This window comes from Musa acuminata, chromosome BXJ1-4 (genome assembly GCF_036884655.1).
Source record: "Musa acuminata AAA Group cultivar baxijiao chromosome BXJ1-4, Cavendish_Baxijiao_AAA, whole genome shotgun sequence".
Classification (NCBI taxonomy): domain Eukaryota; kingdom Viridiplantae; phylum Streptophyta; class Magnoliopsida; order Zingiberales; family Musaceae; genus Musa; species Musa acuminata.
In genome coordinates this window covers 40,779,104-40,801,336 of record NC_088330.1, presented here as the reverse complement: position 1 = coordinate 40,801,336, position 22,233 = coordinate 40,779,104, and the positions used below count along the sequence as shown (strand labels likewise).

The following is a 22,233-nucleotide window of genomic DNA, read 5'->3' as shown; positions in this document are numbered from 1 at the left end:
ATCATAATTAACATTGGTATGCTTTGGAATAATTGTTATGGTAAAAAAAATTAAAGGTGTAATTTAAAGGTGTTTCAAACATTTTTTTGTGTGTTGTATATTTTAGATTCAGCTACTAATTGATCATCATGGTTGATAATAGTTAACAAAAAATAATAATATTAAGCAGATAAATATTATATCACAATCCATAGGGCCTAAAAAACACTTGTAGGTGTGGTTGGTACTAACTATTTCAGGTAAAAAAATATAAAAAATGCTCCTAATATTCTTCCCATGATGATAAGTTAAAAAATAATAATATAAATTAAAGTTTCAACCCAAGCCAAATGGAGAATATATAAATATTCATATATATTTATTTGGCTATCATAAATAGAGAATACATATAAATATTCAGATAAATTAGAGTTTTAACCCCAGGACAAATAGATAATATATAAATATTCATAATATAAATTGACCATCATCAATTTTGATTAAAACATATTTTCCCATTAACTTTTTCCATTTAATTCTTTGGCTGGGTTGAAGTACTAATAAAAGTATGATTTGACATGAGGCCTTATTATCAATAGTCAAATATATCAAAATTCTTGGACAATAATTGGAAGAATATGCGAAAAATAAAAATTATGAGTATGTAAAAATATGATTTTTTTTTCCCCCCACATTTTGCACCAAAAGAACTCGGACACCGAGATAATTACGTCAGCAAGCAAGGATTAGAAATAATGCAGAATCTGTCATCACCCATACGCACACACAAACTTTATTGCCAATCTTAGCAATAGAAGGCATATATATATATATATATATATATATATATATTAACGTTAATATCACCGCCCTCTCTTTAATTAATTGTTATTGTATAGACAAAACATATTAATATATTCGTTTCGAGCCTCTCTCTCTTATGTTCCACTCATCCGTCGTCATCATCCGTAAAAGAGAAGGTGAGTCAAACACTTTACCTTCTCTACCCCCTTCTTCTCCCCGCCCCCTTCTCTCGCTCTCCCGCTGTTTTCTTCCTGAGCATCGCGCCCTCTCTCTCTCTCTCTATCAGACCGTCCTCTGTATCGAAGATTTCGCATCGGTTATTGAATTCGTTGGTTGTTCTAGGGATTTGGAGATTTGGGGGCGGAACCCTAGCTCTGGATCTTGGATGGTTTGCTTCCAGGCGAGGGCGGGTTGGAACCCTAACTCCGGGGTGTGCAGTCGGGTGAGATATTCTTCAAATCTTTCCTTTCTCGTCGTGGGGTCTTTTTCTGGGAGGGTCCCGGGGGCGCTTAAACCCTGGGTCGGTCTTGCTTTGATCTGGGGGGTTAGTTGAGGGGAGTTCCGGATCTGGGGTCCGGGTTTGGAGGAATCGGAGTGGGTTTGTTTCAGCTGGTTTTGGAGTTTGCTCGTGACGCTCCTTTTCTGCCTGTTGGGTCGATGGGTTCGGCGGTTATTCTTCTTTTCGCTTGTGATTCTTGCTTTTCTTGGAAGGTTTGTTTGACGTGGGTTCTTGGTTGGATGCGACTTTTCTGGAATCATGGTTGGCTCATATATACTTTTTTTGTTGAACTAGGTTTTAAGGTGATCAATTCGCCTCGTAGCGCTGATCGCAAACATTTAGCTTGCTTGCTGTTGTGTTTTATTTGTCATTTTTCGGGAACTTAGGATTCAGCTAAAGATGGATCTTTTTGCTATCGAAACTATGAATATGCCAGTAGTGCACTCATTAAATGGCAGTTGGTTTATATATCTTGCAGTGATCTGCAGAAAGCTGTCACCTTTGCGAAAGAAGAAGTCCTCTTCGCTTCAACGGTTAAAGTTTGTGGGATGCATTTGGTAGCTTGACTGCTGTTGGCTGTAGTGCTACAGTGACTTCCTTCTGTGTGATATACATTCCACAGTTCGCTCACTGTGGGCTCATTTAGTTTCTTATGCTTGGATGGAAGAGAGACAGAATGTCCTAACTGTAATTTGTTGGTGAATGCAATCAGATGCTGTAAGCAAGGTGTGCTCTGTCGTGATCTTGTGGACAAGGTAGACTAGACAATAAGCATTTTGACAGTGGGTTTCTTCCTAATCGATCCAGAGAGTGACTACGACCGAGAACTCCATAAAATAGGGAAATTAGGTTCCCTAAATGACATCCCAGTCAATATAATGTCAATCTGAAATACGGAATCACTCATTTGAGCATGTTTTGCTACAATGTATCAAGCTCCAGCTAGATGACTCATCGGTAGACATAACTGTGGTAACACTCCGAAGTGGATTGTGGTATGCGTTTCTCATGTCTGCAGTGATGTTGGATGCAGTATGCCGGTGACCGTGAGGAGAAATGCAGCAGCGATATTCTGCTGCCAGCTGTGGTGGTGGAGTTAGTAACAGTGCTGTTGGTGGGGCATCTTCAAGAGAGAATGCTAGGGTTGAATCATCTTATTCAGCATCCAACTTTTCCTTAAATTCAAGGTTAATAAATTTTGTGTGTGTTCCCAGTTAGGTGCTTTGTTTATTATATAAAAGCCATTATTTCAGTCTCTCTGGTATTCTATATGTATTTCAGTTAACAGATGTTATATAGTTTTCACAAGGGGTCTTCGTAGGTGATATTTTCATTTGCAAATAAAAATTTTTCTAGGTGGTCTCTTTTAGATGAAATATTTGTCTTCTTGAGTGTTCAACACCAATATAATGGAGTTTACATGAAAGAAAATTACAAAAATCATGGAAAATGGGTAAAAGAAGGCTGCTGCTAACTGATATAATTTTGTTTTGTTGCATGTTGGAGACAAGCTCTCCCAGAATGTTCGGTAATTAATATCCACTTGCATTTGTGAAAAAACATATTTGTGATCATGAGCATTTTGATGTTTTGGTTCCTATTCCCCGTGAAGCTTCTAATCAAAACCTTGTTACTGCAGTCTCTGGTAGCCTAGTAATGGGAATTTCCCTAGTGCACGAAAACTTCCATGATGATCATATACATCTGTATGTCAGCTAAATTTTTACACTTCAAAGTGAATTACAAATATGATCAATCGATCAATCATGATTAAAGTAATTACAGCAACCACACATTTGAGGATGTTTCTTGCATATTCTATTGGTCATATTAATTCATGGAAAGTACCTTGTGCGGTCTTTTAAATAAATTCAAGTTTATTTTTGTACTTGTGCCTACTGTTGATCATTATTATTATTTATTAATTATGATTAATTATCTCATTGTTGGCTTCTAGGAATTGAAAATTGTTGAAAGGTTGTGTGAATAACCTGAGCCTAATGATGTTTACCTATCAGAAATGCTTTTTTGTTACATAATTAAGATTTCATTTTATTGGTCATCTAGGTTCTCACTATTAACACTCTGTCATCTTCATCCTTTTTCTTATCTTATTATTTGCACCTTATACTCTCCTCTCATGTATTTAAATATGACATTTACTTGATGTGATTACACTTACTCATATGATCTTCTTGCCTTCTTGATATGTTTGACATATATGCTACTAAAAGTAATGTTTCTAATAAAGAGATTAGAGATGCTAGTAAAACATTATTCATCATGAATTATATTTATTACCTATCTATTCTAGCACAGAGTAAATTGTTGATCATCATCCGTAGTATTTAATGTTTATATATTACGTATTGAAATTGCCAATCTTGATATAATATTTATATACCTAGATATTTGTTTTTGATGTATCCATGCCGTCTTGTGTTCTATCTTTTCTGAGTTTTGATCTGTGCTCATGACTGTGTCTTGTTGTATGGTATCTTGGATCTGCATCTATGCTTCATAGCTTGATGCAAGCCCATTTAGTATCTGCTACCTAGTTGATTGCGATTAATAGTTACAGATATTTTTTATTGTTTTTAATTAAAGAAGTTGGTTTCTGCCTTTCAGCTAATTTATCCTATTTTCTTCATCTGCTTATTTATTTGTTTCTTTATTTCCATTTTTAGGCGACAGTCCCAGGTACCATCTTACAAGCTGAAGTGTGATAAAGAACCTCTTAACAGCCGGTAAATTTTGTGCTCTCAGCTGAAGTCAAAGTGTTTTGTTTGTTGGGGTGGTCTAGTGCTTTTCCTTTTTTCATGTTTGCTGTATAAAGTCCGGCATATTCACATGAATATGTGCCTCTTAGCTCCATTGAAAGCCTCAACTCTTTTTGGGTTCCTTAGCTGCTAACATGCTAACAACAAAAGAAAGCTATTATAAACATTCGGGGTCTTTCCTAGATGTTTCTGCATATAACTTCTATGCCTGGTGTACTCATATCATTTTCCTTTACAATTGATGTGTAGTTGCATTACATTTTTAATACTATCTTATGTTTCCTAGACTTGGGCCTCCTGACTTCTACCCCCAAACCCCCAACTGTCCTGAAGAGACACTAACTAGAGAATATCTACAGTCTGGATACAAGGAGACTGTTGAAGGAATTGAGGTGTGTTTCTCATCATCTTGTTTATTTGCTCCTTTAGCAATTTCCTTATATTTGCTTATTATTATATTCTTGTTTTTCTTAATTGTTACACTGTTTTACCTTTGTACTTGTTATATAGGGAACTCATGCAGTCAATGGGACCTTTATGCTATTTGACATCTAGGGTAATTTGGAAATGCTTTTGGCGAGGGGGTCTGATTTTATCTTTTTATATTTGTTTATTTTTTCTAGTTTTTGGGCTTGACTGAAGTCAGGTTGTAGGGGGTTGACTCCTTTGTTTATCTTTATTCTTGAGGAGAGGTAAGATTATGTTGTTTGAATACAAAAAGCTGTTCTTGTGCAAGATGGATGTCCTTGGATGGCTTCTTAGTTCTTATATTATTTGTCTCAGATTTTCTTTTCTTAAGTGCTCTTGAGACATAGGCATTTGCTCGTAAATTTCTGCAAGTTTTGCTTATGAGCACTCCAACTGCACATAATTTTTTTAATGTGAGAATTAGTTTGTTTCAGAGCTTTTCTTAGTCCTTTTTCTTTAATGAGTATATGGGTTGGAACCCTTTATGCTTGATGCACAATGGTCGCTAAGGCTTTTGTAAATGTTTAGAAGAAAACTATAACAAGGTTTCATCGACTTTACATATTTACTCTCTATTTATTGCGAAGAATGTAAATGGAGACTCCAAATAATTAACACACTTGAAAGCTTTTCTGTGTTTTATGTTCAGGATATGCTAACACTAGTTTGAGTTTCCACTTTAAGTATTGATTTATTTTTGTGCAATTTTAACTGAATTCTTAGGTATATGACCTTCATTCCATATCTGATCTTGATTCATTTGCTAAGTCAATTTGGTTCCAATTTTGAATTTACTTTACATATGTCCTTCCTGTTTATATTGAGTTCCTTAGGACATATACATAATCCATTCTTCTAATTATTGTTGAGCTAACATTAGGGACATCATTCTGATGATTTATGGAATAATATTTTGTCTCTTAATGTGTCAGGAAGCCCGAGAAATTGCATTAACTCAAGGTCTCAGTTTCTCAAAATTTGAGCACATCTTAAAGTTTAAAGAGGTGAAGATATAATTATTTGATATAATTTTAACTTGTGATACATGTGATTTCCATGATGAATGGTATTTGGTTTATAACTGTTGGCTTTATAAAATACTGTTCTATGTCTGATGTTCCAGATCACCCTGTGACCCAGATCACTTTTGTAAATCCTCTTTCTATTCCAATGATGTATATGCTTAATTTTTTAGAGTGCTTAAGTTAAGCTGTGAGTGGGCGGATGGCTTGGCTTAGCCAATTGCACATTGTCTATATCTGTGGTATATGGAGTAACTAATCAATAGCTGGTGTCATCAATATGTAGCAGCAGTGGTCATATTCTTTAAAACCTAGTATCAAATTTTAGACTACCAAGTACAAGCCTTTTGAATAAGTCAACCTCTAATAATTCAACCTGCAGCTAACTACATTTGGGATTCTGTTTCTTGTACTTAAGCATGACTTTGCATCAGTTCAGGTAAACTTGTATGGGAAATCCTTGTTATACCCTCTTTGTTAAACACCTAGTTGATACTTAACCCAATGATGGTCAAGCGACTTTCCTAACACCAACCAGCCACTCCTCACAGTATCATTTTTTTTAGTACCTGCCCACCTACTGTAGCTTAAAGAATATAGGACATCGTCTCCAAATTTTATTTTACCTTTTCTAAATGTTTTGGGGTTTGACTGGGATTTCGACAAAGTGATGTGGAAGCACTCCCCAGTTTATCTAGTTAAACTATTTTACATCAGTCTAGTGCACCAGATATGGTTATTGCTTGAAAAACCTTGTATAACTACCAGGGAATCTAGACATAGTTGTGAATCCAATTCCAGTTCTTTTGTATATGCAGTGACCAGTTTTTTTGTCTATAATATATTGCTCAGATTTGATTCCCTTAATGGTTTGTTACTTGTAAGTTGAAATTTCAGGAACAAATTCTTTAGCCATTCCCTCATATTGATTCTCTTCAGCTGTATCACATATCAGTTAACTTGGTCTACAATGTTAACATGATGCTTTGTTGGTAGTTGAAGGGGTGTCCTGGCCATTTTATTTCTATTGTCAAAGCCACAAGAAAGGTTTCCTCATGACTATGTGGTCCTCTTATGCTATTTTTGTGAGAATTAAATTGTTTGGGAGTTATGGGGAGATATGTTGCATGGAGCTTCACCTTAGGTCGATTTTCATGTTGGTTCACCTCTTCATGTATCTTAGTCAAGGATTATCTTAAATGGTCTAGGCTGTCCGCATATGTTATGTCCTTTCTTAGCATTTATGTGCAAGGTTCATCGTATCGCTACATACCGCTTGGTATGGGCGGTATGTAGCGGTCCGACAAAGGATTGGTATGGCATCGTATATCGGTGTGCCCCCATGTACCGTGTGTCTGTATGCTCGGTATGACTTAGTATAGTTCGGTATGTACCATACCGACAACTGGTCGATACATTGGTACGGATCGGTAAGGTGAACCATGTTTATGTGCCTCACTGACATTGGTATACTGGAGGCACAAATTTGGAATAAGAGTAAAAGAAAGCAAAAAAGGCTTACATTCTTTGGCTACCTGTCTCTCCCAATGGATCCATGGTGGCTCTGTGGTTATCTAGTGGAGGTGTAGTGTTGATACATGGAGCTATGTTGAGGAAGGGAAGATGAGACTATCGTAGGGCGGTGCCTATATGTCTTCAGTACTTTTGGTCAAAATATGTGGTCATTAGTTCTATATAATTGAGTCACTAAAAAATGTGTTATATATGCTGATATATAGTAACTATTGTATATTAATTATGCCTACATATGGCAGTTATATTTTATGAACATATCTTGTGCATGTATGTATATACGTATATATGCATGTGTGTACACAGATTCTAGATATACCTATGTATGTGTGACCGATGCATATATTAGATGGCATGTATATACAAATGCATTAATGCAAATAAAAAATCATAGGGATTAAAATGTCAAATAATTAATTATTTTTCATTTTGGAATACTAATGTATATATGAAATATAATGGCACCATCGGTGTTATAATTGAATAACATAGGTAAGGCTGTTCTAATAATTTATGTTATTAATTTGTCAATGCAACAAATATTTCTGCATGTATTAATTATATAATTAATATAACAGGAGCATACACTAACTCTACACAACAATTTCTTGTGGATTTATTATATTATATTATATATCTCTGTTTTACATAAGAGAGGTGTCAAAATTGGTGAGTCAGAAAGACAATTCTTTAGTTAAATAAACATGCTGCTTTGTTTTCTTCTGGAATATACATAACCAGGTTATAGGGAAAAATGGACCTACAAGTTATATAAGTAGCCAACACTGAGGGACTAATACATAAATAATGAATTTGAGTGGTGTATGTGATAAAAAAACATACAATAGAATGAGGGTTTTACTTAAGTTACAAGCTTTTAACATACTAATACATAGACAAACTTAAAAGAACCAATGTGGTTAGTCCTAAAATTTAAAACACGACTTTATTTTATGAGAACTTGTTTGAAGTCATAGATTGCCGTACCACTCAAAACAGTATGAAATAGGTAGTATGCGTATCGATCTGGCAGTTGACCAACCAACTTGTTTTGGTTGGTATGCAAGGAAGGTAATAACTAATAAGAACTAGTCGGTACACCTCAAGTATATGCGGCTGATGATTATTGATCAATTTGACCGTACCGATGTGAATTCGATGCACACCAGCCCCCAATGGTCAATTTTGGGTTTATAAAAGCCCCTCCCTCTCCCCTCTATTTGGCTGTTGGTGGCTTTTTTGGTCTTATAAAAGCCTCTCCCTCTCCCCTTCCCCTCTTTCACTCTCACTCATCCCTGTTACACAATAGGGATTGCTATCATGTATACAAACAATTGAGGAAAAGATCAATGTATGTATAATTAAATAAGAAAAACATTTGCTAGAATAATATTGAGATAAAGATCAATTATGTGACCCATACAAAATGTTGACAAGTTGTCCTTTTGATGCTCAGTGCCAGGCAATTGTGAGAAGCTGCGATCTGCAAAGTTTCTAGAAAGTAGAAATTAGAGCCTTATTTTTTAGTCATTTAGAAGTAGAGGAGTGGAACAATCTTCTACTAGATTTGATATTATACTTCTCTCTGATATGTTATATTTGCTAGGGTTGTTGCTTTTTTGTTTTTATTGGTAACAAGTGATAGAATAGCTGGTGGCTCTTGATGCTGAGAACAGTGATTTCACATTGTTCCACTTTGAAATGTGTCAGAGTAAGCGGGTACATTGCTCCTGAACATCTCAGAGCTCTTTTGTTTCAATTGTTTTTTATCATTAATACAATGTACATGGACCTCAGTTTCTCATCAAATGAGGCATGTTCTGTCATGGTCAGGGACTCAGAAACTTAAATTCATGTCTTTGGCAGTGGATTTCTGCCTTGTCTTTAATCCAAGAAGGGGTACTTTTGACTTGTTTCTATTGCTTATTTTAAAGTAGTATATGACAATTGTGCCCATGCTCTTGGTCAAAGATGTGTTTTAAACTGACGGTACTCTTGCTTCTTTGAAGGCATTACGAAAGCGCCTGAGGGTTATCAATGAATCTCGTGCTCAGAAGCGTAAGGTAATTGCTTATGTTTTTCTTACATGATACTGATGTAATGGCTGTTGTTTCAGTTGCTATTTACTTGCAGGACAAGCTGTATTCTGCAGTACACTGTTAAGCCTTCCTTGTTTTTCTGATTTTACAACAGGCTGGCCAGGCTTATGGAGTGCCTCTTTCTGGGCAACTGTTAACTAAAGCTGGTGTCTTTCCTGAGCAAAAGCCATGTAATGAAGATGCACGCAGGAGATGGATTGAGGTTTATGATGATTGTTGATACTGCATTATTCTTGTTACTATTTGTTCATTCTGTTGAATTTTGTGCCTTTTTAACTTATTTGTGCCAAATTAATCATTCAATACAGGTTTTAAGTTTTGATTTCAGAGAACATAAGCATAATTATAGGGTGTTTGTTCATTTCTCATGATCCTAGCACACTAAAGCACCTAGATGTATTGGTTGATGGTTTTGTTTGATGTATGAATTAGGTTGTTCCTTTCGTTTGCCAACATCCTGACAATGAAATGTAGGCTTTTTCCTTTTACTTAATTGAGTCTGGGATAATATATATTTTTAATCATACTGATATTAGATATAGATATCTTTGTGTTAGTTATTATCTGAAGTTGACATTTTATGCTCCCTGATGATTAGTTGCTGTCTTACATGCTACTTTATTTCTGTACATTTTTCACTTCTCATCATTCATTTTTAAGCATCTTTTGTGTATTTTCCTTTATTGGATATAATAGTTCTGACCTCCCACATTTTGTAAGCAGGCTTTGTCGCAACAGAATAAACAGTTGCGGTCCTTGGCAGAACATGTCCCACATGGTTACAGACGGAAAGCGCTCTTTGAAGTTCTTATCCGCCATAATGTTCCATTAATAAGAGCAGCATGGTTTATCAAAGTTAACTATCTTAACCAGGTTGATAACTATTCTAAGAAATAAATATATATATAGGTTATGTTGTTTGCCGTGCTGCCATTTTCAGTGCCCATATTCATATCATTGAGATATCTTTTTCAGGTTCGACCAGCCTCAACGAGTGTTCCATCAGACAAAGCACAATTTGCTCGATCTGACTTGTTGTCTAAAGATGTCGTTGAGTACTTGCAGCAGCTCTTGGATGAAATTTTTCCAAAAGATGGTTCTAATATTCCTACACCTAACAAGAATCAGTCATCACAAAGTACTATGGTTGTACCTTATCTAACACCACAGAAAAATGACTCTTCCTCGTCTACTCCTGATGAGGAGCCTTCTCTGGACTTCAAGTGGTGGTATATGTGTCACCTTGTACAGTGGCATCTTGCAGAAGGCTTACTTCTTCCCTCTCCCATCATAGAGATGATTTTCAATCAACTTCAGGTAATTGAACTCCTTGTTTGGGCAAAACAATTGAAACAACAATAGATATTGAAGTGGCTCAAATTTATACTTGTTTAATCTATTCGTTCAGGAGAAGGAATCACCAGAGGCTTTTGAGTTGCTTTTGCCTCTTCTGGTTGACATGATTGAGAGTGTTGCACTCTCACAGACCTACGTACGCATGTTTATGGACCTCTTTGTTCAAAAAGTACAGGATCCTTCTTCCAGTATTTTGAGTTCGGTGGATACTTCTCAAAAGTTATCCCTTGTGGATGCAATGGTTGGGGTTGTCCGGTATTTGATAGTTGCTGTGCCTGATACTTTTGTTGCCTTAGATTGCTTTCCTCTGTCATCCAATGTTGTTCCTGATTTACGCTATAGAAACACATTTTTGAAGTTACCTGAGTGTGTAGATAATGTGCAGTTTGATACACGAGATGCTTATCTTCGTTACTTGTCGTGCGGGTATGTTGTTTCCTCTATCCAGAAACGTGCTTCCAATCTCTCAAACATTGTAAACCCTAGCCTTCAAGCTCATGGTGCTGCTAAGGTTTTACTGGCCTTGGATAGAGCTTTGATAACAGGAAATGTAATGATTGCTTATAATTCTCTCTTTGAAGATTTGTCTGATGTGGCTGTCGAAGAGCGGTGGTTTGCAGAAATCAGTCCATGTCTGAGGTCATCCTTGAAGTGGATTGGGACTATTGGTTTGTCTCTTATTTGCTCCATATTTTTTCTTTGTGAGTGGGCTACTTGTGATTATCGAAATTTCCGTACTTCCTTGCCTAATGATCTCAAATTGACTGGAAGGAAAGATTTTTCACAAATATATTTTGCAGTATTGCTTTTAAAGCTTAAGATGGAAGATTTGCTTAGCTTAACTCAGTCTAGTGATGGAAATATCTTGCTGTTTGGTACAAGTGGAAAAACTAGCTCTGATAATGATACTTTGTTGGATGGCGCAGTAGTAGAAAATGTTTCTGTTCCTAGAAATAATTCAAGGAGCTTGCATGATAGGAAGAATAAAAGAGAGATCTTTCAAGGTCCTGGTCCACTGCACGACATTGTTGTGTGTTGGCTAGACCAGCATGAGATAGGGAAAGCGGGAAGTTTCAGGTGTGTGGAAATTTTCCTAGTGGAAACAATAAGGAATGGCATTTTCTTTCCACATGCTTATGTAAGGCAGCTAATTGCTAGTGGAATTATGGATAAAAATGAGAGCTTGTTAGATATGGAAAGGCAAAGAAGGCATCGAAGAATTCTGCAGCAGCTGCCTGGATCATGTTTATTTGATGTTCTAGAAGAAGCAAGAACTACAGAAGTCCATTTGTTATATGAATTTGTCCATGCGTACTCAAATGAGCGTCGGCTCTTACTTCGTGGACTTCTGGGTGGTAAATCCAATCAGTCAAGCAGTAGAGGTGATGTTTGTTCAGTTTTTTCTATGCAAAAATATATAGATTCTTCATCTCCTGGTCATGCTAAAACAAAGGATCAAATTACACAGCTGAAGGTTTTAATTTCTCGTTTTTTGCGTTTTTCTCTTCCTTTTGCCATGCCAATGGAAACATGTCCTGATGATTCTCAAGGAATTTCAAAAAGAACACCAGGCTCTTTAGAAAGCAAAGTTGATTTGACAGAGGAGACACCTGGCTGTGAGGAATGTAGAAAAGGGAAGTGGCAAAAGCTAGTTGATGATAGGAGCTCTGCTCCAGAAGGGTTTTCCTCGAGTCATTCAGATGATGAAGATACTTGGTGGGTGAAGAAGGGATCTAAGTCTCAAGAATCCTTCAAGGTTGAACTGCCACTTAAACCAGCTAAACCTGCTTCGAGAGGCAGGCAGAAGACTGTGCGGAAAACACAGTCTCTAGCTCAGTTAGCAGCTGCAAGGATTGAGAGTAGCCAGGGGGCATCTACCAGCCATGTATGTGATAGCAAGGTGAGTTGTCCCCACCACAGACCTGTTACTGATAGCGAAGTACCTAAGGAGGCCAACCAGATGATATCAGGAAACCAAAGTGATATTGGTAAGGCTTTGAAGCAACTAAGATTGCTTGAGAGGAGATCCATCTCAATCTGGTTGTTGAAATCGATTAGGCAACTTGTTGAAGGAAATGAAAAAGCTGCTTCAAAAGTGAGCAACTGTACTGATGTTTATTCTGTACCACAGCCTGATGACAGAAATGCTGCAAGGTGGAAGCTAGGCGAAGATGAAATTTTATTCATTCTTTATGTATTGGATATTTCTGGTGACTTCATTTCAGCAATAAAGTTCTTGATATGGTTGATACCCAAAGTACTTTGTGGACCAAGCATTGTTGTGCAGGGTGTAAGGAATGCCGTATTTCCCAAAAGTAGAGAATTCCAAGTCTGCCAGGTTGGGGAAGCATTTCTATTTTCTTCCCTTCAAAGGTATGTCCTTTGTTGGTGATTTGTTTGCTTCTGAGTTTTTTTTATATTCTTTTGCCCCTTGTTGAAATTTGTTGTAGTTTGATCATTAAGTAGTATAAAGTTGAGTTATACTCTTTTTAAATTTTTTTCTGTTAATTGTATCTTTTTTCTGACTGTGTTATCCTATCTTGTTTGCTTTGTGTGATCTATGGATGATAGTGAAAACCAAATTTCCATGATAGTTGATAATGTTTCAGTATCTATAGTTTCTTTATATGACCATATATTATTATGTTCACTGTGCATTGGGTTTTATGGATTGGTTATGTTGATATTATGGTACATCATTTTTATTGGTTGGTTGTGTTGATATTATTGTACCATTATCTTGTAAGTCGACTCCAAATTTTTATGTTTGAGCTTATACTTATTTCTTATTTTTAATTTTTTGCTTTTCTTTGCATGAAAAATTTGCCTGATTCAGGTATGAGAATGTGCTTCGAGCTGCAGATCTTTTACCTGAAGCCTTGACTGCTTCAATTCATCGAAGTTTGGCCACGATAACATCAAATGGAAGGCCCTATGGGTCAGTTGCTTTTGCCTATGCTCGCAACTTATTAAAGAAATATAGAGATGTGACAAATGTGTCAAAGTGGGAAAAATCCTTTCGAGCTACATGTGATCAAAGGATGCTTGCAGAACTTGACACTGGACGGTCGGTGGATGGTGAATTTATGTTTTCTCCAGGAGTCTCAGCAGGAATTACAGATGCTGATGAACACATTCGTCAGAGGATGAACGGAAGGATGTCTAGAATTGGCACAAACATGAAGGAATTAGTGCAGCGACATGTTGAGGAAGCTGTGCACTACTTTTATGGAAAGGAAAGAAAACTATTTGCAGCTCCTACTTCCAGAATCCATTCCCCTGAAAAATGGGATGACGTTTACCAAATAGCTCATGATATCGTTTGTGGCCTTGTGGAATGTATCAGGCAAATTGGTGGTGCAAGTATAGAAGGAGATCCCAGTGTTGTGGCTTCTGCTGTGTCTGCAATCATTGGTAGCATAGGACTAGCTGTTGTAAAATTGCCTGATTTCACAACAAGCAGTAATTATCAAGCCTTTCCATCCTCAATAAATTCACTGAATTGTGTAAGGCACATCTTGCAGATTCATATAGCCTCTCTCTGCTTGCTAAAAGATGCTCTTGGTGATCGTCTGAACCGTGTATTTGAGATAGCATTGGCTGCTGAAGCTTCTTCAGCTATTTCGACAACCTGTGCTCCTGGAAAAGCCCATCGAAATCAATTCCAGTTATCACCTGAAACTAACGAAATATATCAAAACCATTCCAATGAGCTTCTGAACAATTCTACAAAACTCATCGTTGGAAAGGCTGCTAAAGCTGCAGCAGCTATATCTGCGCTAGTTCTTGGGGCTATTGTTCGAGGAGTTAGCAGCCTAGACAGGATGATCACTGCCTTTAGATTAAAGGAAGGCTTGGATGTTCTGCAGTTTATACGAAGTGCAAGATCTAGTTCAAATGGCATCTCCCGTACTATTGGCATGATGAAGCTGGATTATTGCATTGAGGTTTATGTGCATTGGTTTCGGCTTCTGGTTGGGAACTGCAGGACAGTTTTTGATGGACTAGTTGCAGAGATGCTTGGTGAATCATATATTTTAGGTCTTTTAAGAATGCAACAACTGCTTCCACTCAATTTGGTTTTTCCTCCGGCATATTCGATCTTTGCAATGGTCATTTGGAGGTCATATATTCTCAATAGCAATATTGCATCCCGTGAGGACATCCTACTATATCAATGTTTTTCAACGGCCATTGGTGATGCTATTAGGCACAAGCCATTTCGAGAAGTGTTTTTTCAAAATACCCATGGTTTTTATGATCTTCTGACCAATGATTCTGATGATTCTGAGTTTGCCGCAATGCTTGAATTACATAATCCAGATAAACATTTGAAAACAATGGCATTCGTTCCACTCCGTGCAAGGCTGTTTCTGAATGCACTTATTGATGGCAAAATGCCAGCATTTACAGTTGCACGTGAAGATGGATCATGGGTTGCAGGTCCTGCTGAACCTAGATCATATGCTGAAACTGAGGCAAGCCTTTTGGATAAGCTCATACACGTTTTGGATACCCTGCAACCTGCAAAATTCCATTGGCAATGGTTAGAGTTGAGGTTACTTCTGAATGAGCAAGCTCTTATTGAAAAAATTGAAACTCACAACATGCCCTTTGTTGAGGCAATTCGATCCTTATCTCCTAACGCTGAAAATTTCGCACTATCTGAAAGTGAAAAGAAATTCACTGAAATTATTCTGACAAGGATACTTGCCAGGCCTGAAGCTGCTCCTCTTTATTCGGAAGTTGTGCACCTGCTTGGAAAATTACTTCAAGAATCATTGGTTATGGATACAAAATGGATTTTAGCTGGTCCAGATGTTCTTCTCGGACGCAAATCTATAAGGCAACAACTTGTATCGGTTGCTCAGAGGAAAGGCTTCCCAACTAAAGCACAGTTTTGGAAACCGTGGGGTTGGCCAAGTTCACTATCTGATTTAGCCTCTAATAGAGGTGAGAAGAGAAAATTCGAAGCCATTTGTGTCGAAGAAGGGGAGGTTGTGGATGAGAGCATTGATGTTAGGAAATCTTCCAAAGTGATCCATAGTATGGATGCTGAAGGTTGCAGTTCTAGTCAGCAGTATATAACCGAGAAAGCTCTTGCAGAACTAATATTGCCATGTATAGATCGAAGTTCCAATGAGTTGCGCAATTTATTTACCTCTGAGTTGATCAAGCAGATGGGAGCTATTGATCAACAAATTAATACAGCAACATCCAATGGTTGTAAATCTAGTGTGAATCCTGAAGCTTCTTCAAACAAAGGAAGCAGTCGTAAAGTAATCCGAGGTGGAAGCCCTGTCCTTGGTAGGCGACCAACTGATTCTGCCCCACCTTCTGCTGCCGCTTTAAAAACTTCATTGTGCCTCCGTTTGCAATTTCTATTGAGATTGCTTCCTATTATTTATGAGGATAGGTAACTACCAATGTCCAAAAATCTGTTTACATTCATTTCTCAGTTTATTCTTATTCAGCAACAGGTTTGGTTAAAAAAAAAAGTTTGGTTGATTAATTTATTATTGTTATTGTCTTTTGTATTTAATGACTAGTTTTGGCAATTTCATTATATTGATGATTACCATATGATGATAGGTGGTGTAGTGTAGTCGTCTCAGTAATTAGAACGGTATAGATACATATGATATTGCCTGTTGATAATATTTTGTGTCAATGTAGGCTAGTTTCTTTAGTCTCCAAGATATATTGTTCTGTTAAGAAATTCTTTGAGAACACAACTATGATATTAAATTGTTTGTAGAATTAGCAACTTATCTGCTTAATAAAATGAGTTTCCTTCATCTCATCAGCTGCTAATTAATGATTCATTTTCTGCTAATATTAGCTATTGTCCTACATGGGATCATGATGGCCTATTCAATAGTGCATCACTGGTTTTTGTTCGGATTCTCTAAAGTCTGTTAGAGTGATTTATAGATTTGGATTACAATCAGGCTAAAATACTGCCACTGGTTAATTGATCATAGGTGGCAACGACTATATGAGACAGAGCCTAGTTACAGGGCCATATTTTTTACAAGGGTCACTTAGCACATCCATACCTCCAACACTGAATGGTGAACACATTTTTTATTGGCACAATAAATTTTGATCCGTGCCAACATGCTGATTGGCACTACAATCCTCTGTTCAGGGTCAAAATATCTTATCAGTAACTATTACCAAATGGCAAGTCAATAAGCAAAATAGGATACAACCTTCAAATTAAGTTCTCTATAAGACAGAGTGCAGCCACGACATTAGATTGTCTCATGATTTGAACTCTCTTTCTAAAGAACATGGCACATCGAGAAATTAGAGAGCACAAAGATGGTAGCAAGTGGATATTGTGTGATGGAAAAAGAAAGAGACAGCCTGCTTGGTATGTTTTAGTTGTTGCTCGAGTTTCGATTTGTCTTCTCTGTTATTGCTCCCATCACAGCTTAAATTTGAACCTAAATTGTCAGAAGGTCGAGGAAGAGAATGCTTGTGATCGAGCTAAATCTTTTCTTATGTTATTCGATTATTGAGTATCTAATATATTATAAAGAGGTCTTTTGATCGAGTATCTAACACATTATTAAGAAGTTTAAACACCATGGTTGCACATGGCTAGATCCTGTTTAACTACAACCACCATGTTTTTTAATTTGATTATTCAATTTCTCATGGGTTGGGTTTTGTGCATGTAGAATTTGAGCCAACAGTGAACACACAACATAGTTAGGCTGTGTGTGTGTGTGTGTGTGTGTGTGTGTGTGTGTGTGTGTGTAGTCACTGAATTGAACCACACATTGTGAGACTAAAGAACGAAGATAATGACTAATAAATCTGGGCTAAATATGAACTATAAAGGTTTGAGCCTGTGCAATAGGTTATGCAGGCAGCTGCTTTATGAGCAGGTCCCTGCTAGTGGGTCCCCGGGTTTCCGACTACCAATTGCATGTAGTCCACACTTTGTCTCATGTGAAGCTTCCTTATTTTACATATATGATCCATTCAAAATGTGCCAACCTTTTAAAATGCCTATAGACTGAAAAACAGAGTTCTACAAGCTTCTTGCATTTGTATCTAATTGTCCCAATATGAGAACCTACAATTGTATGACCAGGGTTTTTGACTAATTCGTCCAGAGTTCTGTTCATTAAATCCCACATATAAGAATCCATCACTGAATCTACACATATATTGTCCAACCTACTCTCTCTCTCTCTCTCTCTCTCTCTCTCTCTCTCTATATATATATATATATATATATATATATATATATATATATATATATATATATATATATATATATATGTGTGTGTGTGTGTGTGTGTGTGTGTGTGTATGTATTATGTATAAAATATTATGATGTAACTACTAAAATGCCAAGCATCCATTTAGACAGATTAAGTCTCATGTATAAGTTATTGGTATATCCTCAGTTTCTCAACATGTGCCGTATTTTGGATTAATGTGCTTTCTTGCTGCAACTTATGTTCCTATGTGGTCTCTGGTGGCATCTATTCATGTATGTTTGTGGCTGTGCAGTTTTGTCACTGGTGATCACTTGAACACCTATGCTAGCTTTCGTCAGTAAACCTCTTAGCATGGATAGGCTATGTACAATTAGAAGACATATATTACCTTATGATATGGGAACACATTTACATGCACAATATGTTCATTATCAGTTACCTGATTTTAAATTGTTTTTCATATGTATATGCTTGTGCGAGCTTAATTTTTTGAGTCTAGTGGTTTTTGCAGCTTGTAGTAAATTAGACTACACTTGAATAACTATTTAAATGTTTAAATATTATAAATATAGAAGGGAGGAATATTGAATGTTACACGATCCAGCATCGATTGGTATGTTTTGGTCGGCATGATACTTCATATTGCTCAGATTGAACCAAGAAAATATTATATAACAGTAAGAGCCTGCTGAAACCTGAGTTGAGCTGCAGTGGGCCTGGTTTGAATATGTATAGTGGACATACCGAGCAGTACAATGTGGCATTTTAAACCATTGGTTACAGGATAGGTACATGACCAAGGGCTATGTAGCCTATTTTAGAACAATGGTTTCTAGAACCGTGTACATTGGGTCAAACGCATTGATATTTTGCATCCATATCAGAGATCCATAGTTAAATCTGTTTACTGAGAAGGCTGTGTTGGCTGTTTTCTACTTTGATGCATTAAGTGAAGATAAACTTGACTAAGTGGAAAATTTTAGGTATATAATGGGCCATGCGATTTTAAGATCCATCCTTTTGGGCTCATTATAACTTTTTCAAGATTTGTAAATTGTTAGACCAAAGGAATTTTCATTCTTCTATATCTCGCCTCACATCAAGGAATTAGTGACCTTCCATTTTTCACTGCTCACATCCTGATCTATACTAGCTGACTCATTATATGCTTTGTAAATTTGGCTTCAATCATAAGACAAAATTGGGTTAACCCATGCTAATAGACATCATCTGTTGATCAAACCTGACTTGGACATATGATCTGGCAAGTTCAACTCAAGCCTGACCAAAGTGTGTAAGTTTGGGGAAGAAAAATGTTTTGAGATTGGGTTTTTAGTATCAACATGTTTTATCTATGTGGTTTCGTTTTCGGCTTGCTCATTTCCAACCACCTGAGATTGGGCTTACTTGCAGTAGCAAAGCTGAGATTGGGCTCAAATTGACCTGCAGTTTTGCGGTCTTATTTGTATCATTATATATCTTATGTCTGCGGACATGGCATACATTATTAAAGTACATTGTCTATCCATTAATTTCTCTCTTTCGTTTAAGCAATGACAATCTTTCAACTGCTTATTTTCTAATTTGAGGCTTTTGAGCAACTATTGTCTTTATATATAGCCTGATGGATCTTTCTTCAACTTTTTGTAGGAACATGAGACAAATGCTTGCTCCTATTATACTTCGATTACTTGGCACACGTTTAATATATGAGGATGCAGACCTATGCATTTCACCGATACATGTGGATCCTTCCAAAAGAGAGTTTGAGTCTTCTAGTGAAGTTCCCTTGTTGAATCATTCTAGTGATAGTCTGTTTGATAGACTTTTGGCCGTTCTGCATGGTTTGCTGAGCAGCTATAAGCCAAGTTGGCTGAAGCCCAAGCCCGTCTCTAAGTCAGCACACAAATCTCTTCGAGATTTTTCTCCATTTGATCGTGAAGTGGCAGAGAGTTTGCAGGTTAGTTCTTGATGATACATTTGATTATTATGGAGAAAAATGTTTGCTAATTTAATAAATTATAGCAATTCCTAGTTTTACAAATATGCAGAATATTTATGACTATACCATTCTGAACTATATGCTTAATCTGTTTAGCGAATCTGTAGTTATCGTAATTTCACTTGTATTTCTCTTGCTATTGGGGATTTAAATAAGATATTCTCATCAGATTATGTATTAATGATGTTGTCAATAAGATTTTCTTACAAACAGATATTAGTCCTTGTAATTACTGAAGTAACAAAGTACAATTGTTGACAACAATTACTAGTTACATGGAAAGAAAATATCTATATTTGTATGGTTCCCATGACACTTGGAGCTTATAAACCGATACAAATATATTTTGAATTTCTTGTATGGCTCTGGATTTATGAGTTCCTAGGCTCTGAAGACTTCTCACTGGTTTATGCTTATGTTATGTCAGGGAATTTAATTTCTTCTTTTCTTTTGCAATTTTTACTCCAATCAAATCAATTGAATTAAATGTGTCTTGTGTTCCCCCTTCTTTGTGGACGTGTGTTTTTGTTTGTTCATTGAGAATTTCATAGTTTTTGGGGCTAATTATATATTATCTTTGTAATTAACTATTCTTAGCATTATGGTTCTTATACTTTCAGAAGTTATATTGGAGTCCCTATACTTACGAAAGTAAAACATTGAGTTACCTATATAGGGTTCAAAAGATAATTTCACAGGGTTAAAAATCAAGAAGAGCGGTTTTGTTGGAGCAACGATATTAAATGTTTCACTTTCGTAAGTTTTAATGTAACTTTTGAAAGTATAGGGATCAGGTTGCTAAAGATTGCTAGTTACAGAGGGTAATATATAATTAGCCTCAGTTTTTGTCATCAGTTGGCATGATGGTTACCTGGCTTGGGTTTATGAAGTACAAACAGTTCATGTAGCAGGTCATAGGGAGGTTGCTTGACTTTGGTAGTCGGGCCTCATGTAGTGCATTGTCATAATAAGTTTTGGCCTACCTGTTAGCTATTCAACGATATATATTTTTTTTTTGTTTGTATAGTTTTATAACTTTCTTCTGTATAATATACATTGGTTTTATTTTTTTAATTTCTTTGTGGATGTTGGGTATGTTTGACTTTCAGAATATCATGCTGTGTGCCCCTGTTATTGTTTCTTTGTAACTGGGGTATCAAGAGGCATGTATTATGTTGAATTTTTTTCACTAATAAAACCAATTATTGACATGGATATCTTTCTTTTCTTGTCAATTGAAATGATAGCTCATTCATCTGATGCGTGTTGATGAGTAGTTTTATCGTATAGTCATTTATGTCAATGTCATGCTTTAATTCTTTCAGAATGTCTTGGATCGCATGGAGTTGCCTGCAACAATCCGACGCCGTATCCAAGCCGCCATGCCATTGCTTGTACCTTCTCGTCCAATTTCTGCTCCTTGCCACCTCCCGACGTTATCCTCAGCAGCACTCACATCGCTGCAGCCCAGCACACCAAGTCCAGGTCCTCACCAAAGAATCATTCCTTCTCGGGCTTCTAATAGCTCATCCGGCAGAAGCAAGAGTTTGGCTTCGCAGGACCTGGATATGGAAATCGACCTATGGACACTGCTGGAAGACGGCACAAGTTCTGCTCCTTCCATGAGTAGTGGCAGCAACATGGGTGGCACAAGTGGTGACCATTCCAATCTCAAGGCTTGCAGCTGGCTCAAGGGTACCGTAAGGGTGCAGAGAACAGACCTCACCTACATTGGGGCCCTCGACGAGGATAGCTGACCTTGTACAATTATTTTGACCATGGAACATTGGCAGCCACAGGAGCGATCATGTGAATTGCATTTTCACACAGATGCAATGGGTTATATTATCTTTTGCTTGGGCAAGATCTCCCAGCTCCTGACTTTTTGTTTTGGAATTTGTATCAGAAAAGAAATTGGCTGTCATGCCATTGGCAGGTCCCTCTCTTATGTCAAACACCCCCAAACTGCCATGTTGCTGTTTTGCTGTATATATATGTGATATTTATTTTTTCATCAATGAGATGAGTAAAATGTCTTAGGAACTGTGGGACTCTTGATACCATATTTTCACAAGGAAGAAATGGTTCTGCATCTGCATCTCCATCTCAGAGGCTTTGGGCAAAATCACTGGACGAATCTTGATTTCTTAAGTTGCATGGATGTTATCAGTGGATGACACAAAACGGAAAGAGGATTGGTATATCATATAGATGGATATCAAGCTCTTGAAACATTGTAGTGCAGCTGACGATTCTGATGCACAAGAAACTATACAAATGGTTTCTGAATCTGAAATAAGTCTTACTGCATAAACAATGAAGGAATGTTCTTTGGGGAAGTGTATATGAATTAGTGAAGTGTGGGCAGTCGATCTCAAGGCATGAAGGCCATGGACAGATGAAAAAAAAAATGTTGAGCTGCCGTCAGTGTTCGGCTATCCATGAACATT

General features: G+C 36.9%; 1 protein-coding gene across 2 annotated transcripts; it reads left to right on the top strand.

The window, feature by feature from the left end:
* The first annotated feature begins 970 nt into the window (after nt 1-970).
* Nucleotides 971-21,826, top strand: LOC135669783 (mediator of RNA polymerase II transcription subunit 12-like). Of its 2 annotated transcripts, none has more exons than XM_065178623.1 (14): nt 971-1,225; nt 1,761-2,008; nt 2,316-2,469; nt 3,970-4,029; nt 4,349-4,454; nt 5,463-5,534; nt 9,095-9,148; nt 9,279-9,386; nt 9,908-10,057; nt 10,160-10,501; nt 10,593-12,913; nt 13,377-15,956; nt 19,432-19,741; nt 21,109-21,826. In XM_065178623.1, exons 3-14 carry the CDS (start codon nt 2,339-2,341, stop codon nt 21,538-21,540), a joined length of 6,666 nt encoding a protein of 2,221 aa, XP_065034695.1. In that variant the 5' UTR covers nt 971-1,225; nt 1,761-2,008; nt 2,316-2,338; the 3' UTR covers nt 21,541-21,826. The 2 variants fall into 2 exon arrangements, with proteins under 2 accessions (XP_065034695.1, XP_065034694.1); XM_065178622.1 differs by having other exon boundaries at nt 1,761-2,037.
* Nucleotides 21,827-22,233: the final 407 nt, after the last annotated feature.